The sequence below is a fragment of the Montipora capricornis genome, unplaced genomic scaffold (genome assembly GCF_036669925.1).
Source record: "Montipora capricornis isolate CH-2021 unplaced genomic scaffold, ASM3666992v2 scaffold_479, whole genome shotgun sequence".
Taxonomy (NCBI): domain Eukaryota; kingdom Metazoa; phylum Cnidaria; class Anthozoa; order Scleractinia; family Acroporidae; genus Montipora; species Montipora capricornis.
In genome coordinates this window covers 30,001-41,839 of record NW_027180216.1, presented here as the reverse complement: position 1 = coordinate 41,839, position 11,839 = coordinate 30,001, and the positions used below count along the sequence as shown (strand labels likewise).

General features: G+C 40.4%; 1 protein-coding gene across 1 annotated transcript; it reads right to left on the bottom strand.

Moving 5' to 3' along the window:
- Positions 1–5,827: 5,827 nt before the first annotated feature.
- On the bottom strand, positions 5,828–9,570 carry LOC138036362 (uncharacterized). Its single transcript, XM_068882676.1, has 3 exons — positions 8,956–9,570; positions 6,973–8,273; positions 5,828–6,700 (listed from the first exon to the last, which is right to left on the bottom strand). The coding sequence occupies exons 1-3, from the start codon at positions 9,143–9,145 to the stop codon at positions 5,828–5,830; spliced, it is 2,364 nt and encodes a 787-aa protein (XP_068738777.1). The 5' UTR covers positions 9,146–9,570.
- Positions 9,571–11,839: the final 2,269 nt, after the last annotated feature.

The following is an 11,839-nucleotide window of genomic DNA, read 5'->3' as shown; positions in this document are numbered from 1 at the left end:
TGGTCATAAGGTTCCCCTCCTTGGTCTGTGGGATCCATTACTCACCTTCAAAGTTCTTAGCTATGTAGTTGCAGTTGACATAACATCTAGACATAAAATACTAATAACAACTCTCAAATACCGGTCATAAACTTATAAGCAATTTATTATTGTATCAAGATGATTGAACTACATTGCAAAGTCCTTTGTTCATCCCATGTGCTGTTGCCTTGAGTTGTAACTTGTCAGCCTACTTTACATTGAACCACAAAACCAATACATGTGTCAGTTGCAAAAATAGTGGAAACACTTCATCTTCTTGGGGCGTTATTAATTTACCTATTATCTCTCACACTGCAGGCCCCCCCCCCCTCCTTATCAGTGTTGCTAGCAAGACAAAAAAATTGTTGCAAACTTAAACAGTCAACATTGAAAGGGGGAGAGGGGAAGAGAAGTGGGAAAAATTTTAAATTCGAGATACGGTGGGTATTGAAAGCTAGAAAAGGTGTTTTTTAATGAGAACAATTTTGCAACTTGTCGTCTGAGTTGGTTGTCACTTTGGTTATTGATAGGGGAAGGTGTACATCTCTTGCGTTCAATATGGTGTTTCAAAAAAAAAAAAAGGTTTAATTCTCTGATCTGCTGTGAATGGAAAATGGCCAGCGATAAACTGGATTTTGGCGGGGTTTTGGTATGACACAATTTGAAGCCATTTTAGTGCTTTCTGTGAGTCAAGTAAAAAATACACATAATTTGGTAAATGAAAAGGTGTGATTTCCATCCTTTCACTTTTTGCAGTACGCTAGAAATATCCTGGAACCGATTATGAAATAATTTGCCTTAAACAAGTACATTTTGGTTGACACATGACTTGTAAAACGTGCGCAACATGTACAAAATTAGCTGTTGTTTATGTATGAGAAACAGACATTACGTCTCCTTTAACTGCGATCGTATGCCAATTAAAGGGAACATCCACTTTCCGAAAAATCAATTCTTAGCAAACATTGTTTGAGAAGGATACATTTTCATAAAGGTCCATTTGTATCATTACTTATTGCTTTTGGGTTCGTCTGCTTCCAGAGAAGGGATTGCTAACACTTAGCAGCAAGTGTTCTAACTGACGTGTCGGGTACAGGCTAATTCCATGTTCTTTGGAATGACCAACTGAGCACAATGATGAAAATAAAACACCCGATTGTGCTAAATCCTTTGCGAGATTTGTTTTACAATGAGATACAAAAGTGATCAAATTTGTACCGCCTACACATTATGACATTCATATGAAACGGTCTACACGGTCTACCACAACTTTTCATTGAGAAAATAATATGATATCATATTTCTTGCTGTTGCGATGGTAGACTGTTGGTAAATGGAATTGATTTACATAATACATGCACGAGCCATGTGTAACTTTCGGAGCATCAGATCGGTGGTGCAAAATACTTTGCTCGCTTTAGTATTTGGTACTGAGTCTTCTGTTAGCGAAGAAAATCACTTGAAAATCGATGCCACCATATGTCAATAATTAATATCCTTTCGTGTTTCGTACAATGTGCTTTGCACTTCGTGTGCAAACTTCTGACATGTTTCAGAGCTTATACGAAGGGAGGCGCGGTGGCCTCGTGGTTAGTGCGCTCGACTCCGGATCGAGTGGGCCTGGCCGGGGACATTGTGTTGTGTTCTTGGGCAAGACACTTTACTCTTATGGTGCCTCTCTCCACCCAGGTGTATCAATGGGTACCGGCGTAATGCTGGGGGTAACCCTGCGATGGACTAGCATTCCATCCAGGGGGGAGTATAAATACTCCTAATCACTTCATGCTACGAAAACCGGAGATAAGCGCCGGCCTGATGGGCCTTCCTAGGCTCGTAACAGAGACTTTACTTTTTTTATAGGATATGTAACCATTGTTTTTTTAGTTCCTGCTTTTCTACGTTGAAAATTTTCCCTATAGAATTCAAATCCGGACTGGCAAAATTATTGCAATCAATCAGACAACAAGTTGCAAAAGTAGTGGAGACACTTCACCTTCTTGGGGCGTTATTAATTTACCTATTATTTCTCACACTGCAGCCCCCCTCCCCCCCTTAACAGTGTTGCTCAAAAGACAAAAAAATTGTTGCAAGCTTAAACAGTTAACATTGAAAGGGGGAGAGGGCAAGAGAAGTGGGAAAGGTTTAAATTCTACATATGGCGGGTATTGGAAGCTAGCAAAGGTGTTTTTTAATGAACGTGTCTCAACAATTTTGCAACTTGTTGTAGCATCACAAAAATGGCATGCAGGTAGCAGTTAAACTGTTAGGCATGGTGTTCATCTCGCACAGGATGCCCCAGTCAACCACTACAAATATTTGAAAGTCGTCCAAATAACTAAACGACATAAAAATCCAAGGTTGCAACGAGTTGAACGAACAAATAACACAAAATTGAGAATTAGCCACATCGAAACTGCCACGAGCCTCGGCAGGGGTAAACCACCGAACGCTGAATACACTGTTTGCTTGCGGCTAGTTTTTATTTGTTGGAAATGACAGCATTTTATTGTATTTGGCCCTTTCCAACAAATAAAAGCTAACAGCAAGCAAACAGTGCATTCGGCGTTCGGCATTTTACCTGCTGTACAAGCCTTGCCCCGGCAGCATCCTGAAACATTTTCCTCTAGCCTGTTTGAGGCCCTCAGATATTCGGGGCGAGTTAGGGAGAACGAGTGAAGAAAACTTAGTGAGACTGGGGTCCCCCAGTCCCTGCGTGATTTTCTTCCCTCTTGCTCAAACTCTTGCTTCCTGTTTGTGAATTGATAGCGTTTGTTTTTTGGGCATGTTGGTCACCTTTTGATAATTTTTCTTATGAAACGAAGTTAACTGCATTGAAACAACATGCAAGTCAGCCTCATGATACCTGGCCTAGCTATTAATGACTGTGTGGGAGTTAACTAAAGGTAAGTTAATTACGTACCTCCTCAATGAAATACAGTAATGGTTCACAACCAAAAACTGCTGATAGTTGTAGTACTAGGGCACCATATTCATCATCTAGAGAAAATCAAATGAAGAGCTTTTTATTCTTTACCAAAGTTATGTGTATTTGCTGACTGTAGTTTTATTTTTTAATGATAGAGAACCCCCTGACTACTTGATCGATCGATTGTTTTGATTTATTTTATGACTTCAGTTGATGCCCGTTATGTGTTAGAAAGTAATTGAAGCAAAAGATGCTCTCTTTTAAAAAAATCAGGCAATCAATATATTTTCAGATATGTCAGGCAACCCAAAATTGTGGCACACAGGAAATTCAACATCAAAAAATTAAAATATAGGTGGCCATGAGTCAAGTTCACGACAAAAGTAGTTAGCTGAGGAATTTTCTTTGCCGTACTCACTTGGTGATATATAGAACTTTTAAATGCTTAATACTGTCGCTTTCATCTAAGCATGGACACATGACGTGAAAACATGTTCTACGTGGCTGCAAACGTGACAAGTTTTGTCTTCAATCATTCGAAATTTAAGAGATGTTCATGCAAGTTTTCCTAGAATGACGGCAAGACTGGACATCGAAGACTTTTTCTCGGTAATTGACCCTAATCTGATAAAGTGTACTTCAAATACTTTTGGACTATCACGCGTAAAAGTTTCAACTGTTTACTTAACAGCTGCCAAACTCAAACTTCAAAGAACATGTTTTCCCATCATGTGTCCACGCTTAGATGAAAACGACGGTAATATATTTCTTACATATTCTCATGATTATTTCTGAATTGAGATCATCACCTTGAACAGTGACCTATTCAAATATTAAGTCTGGTGCACTGCAGTGATTTTGGACCTCTTACCTGGGATATTTGTAGCGTGTGGCCTGAGCCCAAGTTTAGTCGGACTTGGGCAGTTAAATATAAGGTCAGACTCGTGTTTCTCGTGTGAGTGCTTAAATAGATAGTTTTGTCATCGCTTATCTCGTTTGTGTTACATTTGGTGGCAGCGGTGGGGATCCTTTTTGCAATGAAAGATACTGTAAAAGCTTTGGAAGAGAAATTGGCGAAACTTGGAAAGAAAAGTGTAAGTACGGCTGGTACAAACAGCAGTTCACGGATCACCTCTCCCAGAAAACCCACTTCGCATCAAACCAGAGAGCTTCTCTGCAACGTCCCGCGAAAGTTGGGTGGTTTGGATAGGGAAATTTAAAAGCATTGCAGCCCTTGACAAGTGGAGTCCTGAGCTTCAAGCCCAAATATTGCCTGCATACAGCAGACCTATTACAGCCTGACTGCTGAACAAAGAGCCACCTGGACGGCAGTTGAAATCGCCCTGACAGATCGATTTCATGCTAAGGAATCTCGTCAAGTACACATTTCCACTCTGCAAGCCAAATGAAGACGTCCTGACGAAGATCCACACCAATTGAGGTGCAACATTTCTCGTCTTGTGGAGCTGGCCTATCCAAATGACCCCTCGGATATACGCAATCACACAACCAGAGATTTCTTCGTAGGTGTGTTGACCCCTATTACATTGCACAAGAAGGTGTTGGATGGGGGCCCAATAGGCCCTCAGGTTAGTCAGTTGAAATACTCTTACAAGTTATCAACGTTAAATATGGTTGCTTTACTCTTCACTTTACCAGGGAAACGGGAGATGGGCGGGGCACAGCAGAAAGTGACCCGCCCAAGAATCCAAAGGGGGTATTTCTGCCTTGTGCTGTAAATGGTGTCAAATCCCAAGCCTTATTAGACACGGATGCAGTAGCAACAATTATCAGTGAGGACCTATACAGTCGCTCTAAGACACATATAAACAAACTTGAACCCACACAAAAGCCTGTCCTGGGGGCCAACAACATGCCACTTGATGTTGTTGGAAAAACAGAAGTAACAATTCAGCTTGGCGAAATCAGTTCAGCATAATGTGCTGGTGTGCCACGGCTTAGTACAGCAAGTGTTGATTGGTATTGACTTTCTAACAGCTCACAAATGTATTATAAACTTTGACACTAACACTGTCTACAGTAAGGGGGAACCCAACAAAATAGTTTTTGGATGCCTCAATAAAGTGTACAGGATCACTGTGGCCAAAACCGTCACATCATCTCCAAACATAGTTGCAGACATACCTTGTGAGGTCCAGGGAATTGATGGCATAGACGAATGTATGGGGGTGCTGAAACCAGCAGACACATTGTTGGAAAAATATTCTGCTGGGGTCTTTCGGATGGCAGTGACTGTGAAAGGGGGTCGAATCCCAGTTTGTGTGTTCAGTTACCTTAACAAGCCCCTCAAAATTTACAGATGCAGTAGTATAGGGGACCTCTACCCATTAGCTGGTGAGGGAGAATCACAGCAGGAAACCAATGGGGGTGTGGGCTACAAGGTGGCTCCGGTAGTGGGGCAACCCAGACGATGTTTCCCTGGCACAACGATTGAAACAACAACTTCATCTGTACTAACACTGGACTGAGTATTCCCTACGGGTCAAAGAAACTTGAAGTGATCTTCAACTGACTTCTTCTAGTTGGCTCCAGGCTTTCTGCTAACCTCAATAGTGCTTCAAATTTGAAAATAAACTCGTCAGAAATAGTTCCATGTGTTCATTCTTCATCAGGGTTCGTACACTTTTGACCTGTTAAAATTCCATGACTTTCCATGACTTTTTCCATGACCTTTTGCAAAATTTCATGACCTAAGTTTAGCAAGTGTTCTCCGACATCGACAGTAATGTGAAAACAATCATTTATTCAACTAGATAGGTTGTGAAAATATGAACCAGTTCAAACAAAATGTAAGATATTCTCTTTAACTGTCAAGAGTCAATCCTTTGCCCTTTACATAGAAGATAACTGCAAGTTAGTTCACAAGTTAGAACTCTTCTTAACCAGCTCTCTCAGCTCGTCTTCAACTTTCTCTAGGGCGCTCTCCTTTTCTTTTGCTGCTTTTCTAAGTGCATTAGACTTGGAGAGTAGAACAAGCTTGGCTTTTTCCTCAGCTTCTTTTGCTAGAGAGTCTGCATCAAGTTGTAAGGCACTAATATCACTGGCAAGGCGCTTTTTCTTTTTCTCTAACTCAGCTTTTTCCTCAAGAACTATTTTTCGCTTCCTGTTTTGAGAAGCTTGCTGTTGCTCTTTCTTCTGCTCTTCAAGATAGGCAGAGTAACGTTGTCTCCCTGCACTAGCTGCTGCAAGAAGTTCCCTGCTAACTACCAACTGACCTAGCCCTCCAATGCTCTGAATGTGGTCATGAATTGTACGCTGTGCAATAAAAGTTTTTTCTTTCATGTTCTCGATCATGACTTGCCGGTTTACTGAAAATCCCCTCTCAACAGTTGCTTGACCATGGGAAAGAATCAAGAGTTCTCTCAGCAGATCCCATAATTTGGACAGTGAAATAACAGAACCAATGTGTTTCTGCAAAAATACGTCCAGCCTGTCTACCTTGAAGTTGAATTCTTCGAAGGCTGATGTCTCAACCTTAATTGCCAGCTCAAGAAACTCAGAGTACTGCAAAACTAAGGCATCACAATCACGTATGTTTAATCTTTGGCATTCCACCATCTTCTTCAGCACTACTTTGAACTTTGCAGAGCAACCCTCCTTGTCAGCTACAATCAAGTTGGGGTCTAGACATGCCAGATTCCTTGCCAAAGAGTAGGCTATCGGGGTCTTCTCAAACACCTTGCTGACAATTTTACTTAAGAAGGACTGAAACTCACTCTTGAACTGGTATATCTGAAAGTACCAATAATGACAAGTTCAGAATGGGTAACAGTTTAGATTCTGGTATTTTTGGCAAACCTGTCTGCAACAGGTTAAGTTAGTAAGTCAATAAGTCTCTGAAAGAAGCATTATTTCATCCCATTTTAAGCGTTCCTGGGAAATTATTGTATTGTATTGCATTGTGTCATGTTGAAAGTAACAAAATATATATTGTTTGAGTACTGCATTGGACATTGATGGCCCACTCTCCGGGAAAAGGGAAAATTAAACAACTTTGTTCTCACCTGGCGATCACTGACTTTTTTTTCACCCTGCAATTTCTTGAGCTTGTCCACAGCAACAAATCCAATATCCACCTTGTTAATCTCAAGGAAAGTTTTCTTCTCTGAGAGGTCTAACTTTAAAAGCTTCACTGCTGAGATAGCCTTCTGGAGTACATCAGCCTTGATATATCTCTTCATCAGTCCTGCAATCATCTTTTGTAGAGTGCTAGCCATGAAAGGTAAAAGTGGGTTGTCACTTTGGAAAATTGCCAAGAAGGGTTGAAGCTGCTTTGCCACTGACTCAAAAGCTGCCATCTTTGCTGGCATGAGTGGATCCTGGACAGCATCTTGTATGATCTTGAATGACTTTGATGTTGGTTTACTGTATTTCTTGCCAGTTTGCACTTTTTGAACATACAGTATGACTTTGTCCCAAATTTCTTGAGCTCGCACTACAACGGGTACGTTCTCTAGCCATCTGTGCTTACAAAACTTCAGAGGAAACACCACACTTCCTGTTATTTCAGTAAAATCTTCTTTCCTTGCTGGTGAGTCTACAAATAGCCAGTGCAAAGATGAGAGGACCTCTTCTACATTCCATTCAGATGCCTGAGCACCAGTCTTGAATGCGTTATGAACAACATGTAGCCCACAAGAACCAACATTGATTAAAGTTGATGCATCCTCACCAGCCTCACAAATCTGTTCTTGTAATAAATCATGAAATTTCCAGTTAACATTGGGCCCATCCATAGATATCTGCAATATCTTGGAACTGTCAATTTTGTTACTTTTCAGACATTCAGTCATCTTTACTAGTAAGTCATTCGCAGTTGCATGCCCCATGAACAGGGAGGTCACATATCTTGTTTGCACACTTGAACATTTTGTGTCCCAGAATCTGATGTGAAGATCCAGTTGTTTACTTTGTGTAACTTTGTTGAGGGACTCATCAAATAACAAAACAAAAGACTCTAACTTTTTAATCTTATCAAGAAGCTGTTGCTGAAAGAATGGTGCAACTCCAAAACATGCTAAATAAGCACATTTTTTCTCCCCACAGGTAAACTGTTTGGCGATGGTGCTATCTGCAAACATTCGCTGAAAGAGTTGAGCAATGTCCTCACTACTTTTATAACTGTAGTGAGATAATACAACCTTTAAGGCCCATAAAACTTCTGCAGTCACAGTTTCCTTTGATGAAACGTATGACATCATGTTTTTAGGTAGCTGCTCAGGTGCCCTAGAAGCACCTTCTGGTACATGTGGTTCCTGTACAACAGTTGGCAAAAGGTTCTTCAAGCTGACGTTACCCTTGGCATCTAAATACAAATAAATTTTACAGTTGATAACAAAAACGGCTTGAAGTTACCTGGCAAGGGTAAATTACTAATAAACTATTGGCTTGCATAGCTGTTAAAACTGCAGATAACCGAGGTCCAGTTTAATGCAACTTAATAAAGAAGAACATTTGTGGAAAAAGTACACAAATAAACTTAAGCTAAAAAATTAAGTCGGCCAAGACTTTTGTACAAGTTGTGGCTCTTAAAAGAGCCGTTGTAATTGAATGAGGTTCAACATTCAGAAAAGAGCTTTTTCGCCTTCTCCTCCAAGTCATCTATGTTGGCAAGAGCTTTCGCTGCATTATTTTCGAAGGAAAGATAGCCATTTATTAAAACCACCAACAAATCGCTGAAATCTTCATCCATGGGTAGATTTTCTATCGTTTTCCGCAAATTTAGTTCGTGTTCTTTCAGTTCTTCAAGTATATTTAAGCGTTCACCGCGTACGAAGTCAAGAACAAGGTTGGGATCATCCATAATGGCGACTGTTGCTCACATTAAGGTTTTTCGCGGGAAAATAACAAGAACAAGAGGGGGGTAATTGAATTGAAATTACCATGTCGGCTCATTCTCAGTACGAAATTTGGGGAAATCTTCAAGCCTATCTATTTTCATAAGTGTACGAAGAGGCAGGAGAAACAATTTACATGTATAAGCTTACCTTCAACAGCATCAATATGCTTCTTCGATTTCATGTGGCTTTTCACGGCCGCTTCTCCCATGTTCTGGATGTCAAAATCTTTTGAACAAACTTTACATCTTGCTTGACCACTCGACTTTCCACGCTCAATCCAAATCGAAAACTGAGGGTTGCTTAACCAGGCCTCTTTAAATGTACATTTCCCCGGCATAGTCCGCTTTTATACCGAAGCGAAAGGTCAAACAAAACAAAAACACAAGGGCGATGCTTCGCATAACTACTCGCACGTCCGCGCACGTATGTTCCACATGAATGAACTTGTGGGATTGAGCGCATCTCATTGGTTCATTCCAAATGTCTGAGAAATTTGCATATATTTCACGCAACAATGAGGTGTAAAAGCAAAATACCTTGCAATGTGCGCTTATGTTTAACATTTCTGCTGAAATCAAATCTGATTTTTGGACTCGTCAGTAATTTTTTTTAACTTTGGATCTTATTGCCTTTCACTCATAGAAAGCGTAATGATTTTCCATGACTTTCCATGACCCACACCTAAATTCCATGACTTTCCAGGCCTGGAAGTGAAATTATAAAATTCCATGACTTTCCAGGTTTTCCATGACCTGTACGAACCCTGTTCATATATAGCTCCTCCAAATGTCCCATAGCGATTCTTGGAGAGATCTCTGTGTCTTCTACGGCTGGCTGTGTTTCAGGCCAGTTCTCCTTGGTTCTATCTTCTCGAATTAATTCAAGGAGCTGGGGCGAATTGGAGATTCACTTCCTTAGGTTAAAACCTCCTTCTGATAGGAACTTCTTTGATTTCTAGTAAAGCAACAAACACCTCTCAATATCTCTCTCTCCAGACACTAGGTCATCGACATAAAATGAATTCAGCAAGTTCTCTACAAACTGTCGCAGGGTAGCATTTAGCAGGAATGGACCTGAATTGACACCAAGCACAACCCGACAAAATCTATACAGCACTAATTCTGGGTCATCCTTCTCAAAGCTGTCAATCCATAAGAATCGTAATCCAGGGGAATCTTCCTTTCTCTGAACCTGAGGAGAATCTTGACCTGAATACAGGCAGTGACTTAAACTGGAACCTTCACTTGTAGCCCTTGAAGAGGTGTGAAACACAATCCGTAATTTAGCAGTTAGGGCATCTCTTCGCACCACTCCATGGTGAGGTAAGTAATGCACCTTACTGACAGCAATGCATTCGGTGGTGTCGAATTGCTCAATAATTTCACTTCACAACTGATCCTCGATGATCGAATTATGTTCTCTTAAGACCTCTGGTTCTCTTCTTAATTGCTTCAATTGTGAGCTCAAGCTCGCTACACTGTTCTCAAGATTGTCTGGCAGTAACTTGTGGTGCTCCTTCCAAGGTAAGTGCACAGAATACTTTCCATCTTTAAAGGAAACACTGTTTTCAAAGGCTTCATGGCCTGTGTCCTTCCCTCGAATACGAATACCTTTTGCCTGTCATTAAATCAATGATAAACTCATCACTGTCAAGCTGATATTTTCCACATGACTAGAAGCAAGCTTTAATAACACCACTAGGAAAGAAATCTGGCTTGTCGGACTTCAAGAATTGACGACCTGTAAGCAACCTACAGTTCATCTCTAAATTTACAGAACGAGTGGTGTCTAATTAACTCCATGATCATCTACTGCGCTTTGATTTATTTCCAAAGCTACAGTCAGCTTACTGTAAAAGTTATAGCACTGAGACAGCATTACTGAAGATGCACAACAATGTATTAATGAATATAAACAATCAGAAAGGTACCCAGTTGGTATTACTTGACCTAAGTGCTGCGTTCGATACCGTGGACCACAAGATCTTACTGTCACGTCTTCAGTCAAGCTTTGAAATAAGTGGTACAGCTCTGGCCTGGCTCTCCTTGTATTTGTCTGATAGACGTCAACGTATCATCTATGATGGATGTCAGTCAGAAGATTTCAAGCTACGCCTTGGACTGCAACAAGGATCTTGTCTTGGCCTGTTATTACTCACTATTTATTCCAGTAAGCTCTTCGATATAATACACAATAACTTACCAGATGTACACACCTATGCTGATGATACGCAATTGTACCTTGCATTCTCACCCAATAACACCTCTCAATCACAGGCAATTGCATCAATGAAAAAGTGTATCGGTGGACAACGGACATGAATGCTCATTGACAAGTTAAAAAAAATTTGCCATAACAATGCAGCAGTGAAATGGGTTCCTTGAGTGTGCTTCAAATTTCAGGACCTGTCCAGAATTTTACATCGATGACTTGACACTAAACTTTCTCTTATTGCCATTTGCACAGTTTAGACAACTCTTGCTGCACGCTACATCATCTCTATCAGCTATTTAACAGTAACAGAAGCACTAGATCGGCTAAGAAACAAGCATGGCACTGTCATACATTCATATGATCTTATAAATGATCAAAGGAATGCTGAAATTCAACTAGAATTCTAAGATGAATCATCACTAGATGAGGTGTTCAATGAACAAGTACCATCAGAGCTTGGTACAAATCCCCAAACTACTGAAAATCACAGTCCATCAGCAATAACAATGTATAAACAGCCAAGAGAAATATCTGATGACCAATTACGTCGATCAGTTACATGTACATGTAGATCATTACATAATAAAAAATGCAACCCAAAGCTTACAACATGGTGCTTTCATGGACTAGAAATAAAATGAAAACCTCAACAGCCTAAAGTCACAAAATGTTGAAACAGTTTATTTGTTTATAACTGGAGGTGGTGGTGCTGGGAAAAGCCATTTTATTAAAACAATTTACCACACTGTAGTAAAAACCTATAGACATGCTCCAATGAATCCTGAGAATCCAACAGTGTTACTAGCAGCATCTACTG

What these genes read in the sequence shown, in the direction of transcription:
- LOC138036362 (XM_068882676.1), bottom strand. Translation starts at nt 9,145, where the DNA reads ATGCCGGGGAAATGTACATTTAAAGAGGCCTGGTTAAGCAACCCTCAG. An exon ending in GCATATTGATGCTGTTGAAG is followed by an intron (nt 8,274 to 8,955) that starts GTAAGCTTATAC and finishes ATTTGTATTTAG; the next exon opens with ATGCCAAGGGTAACGTCAGC. An exon ending in AAAAAGTCAGTGATCGCCAG is followed by an intron (nt 6,701 to 6,972) that starts GTGAGAACAAAG and finishes TGGTACTTTCAG; the next exon opens with ATATACCAGTTCAAGAGTGA.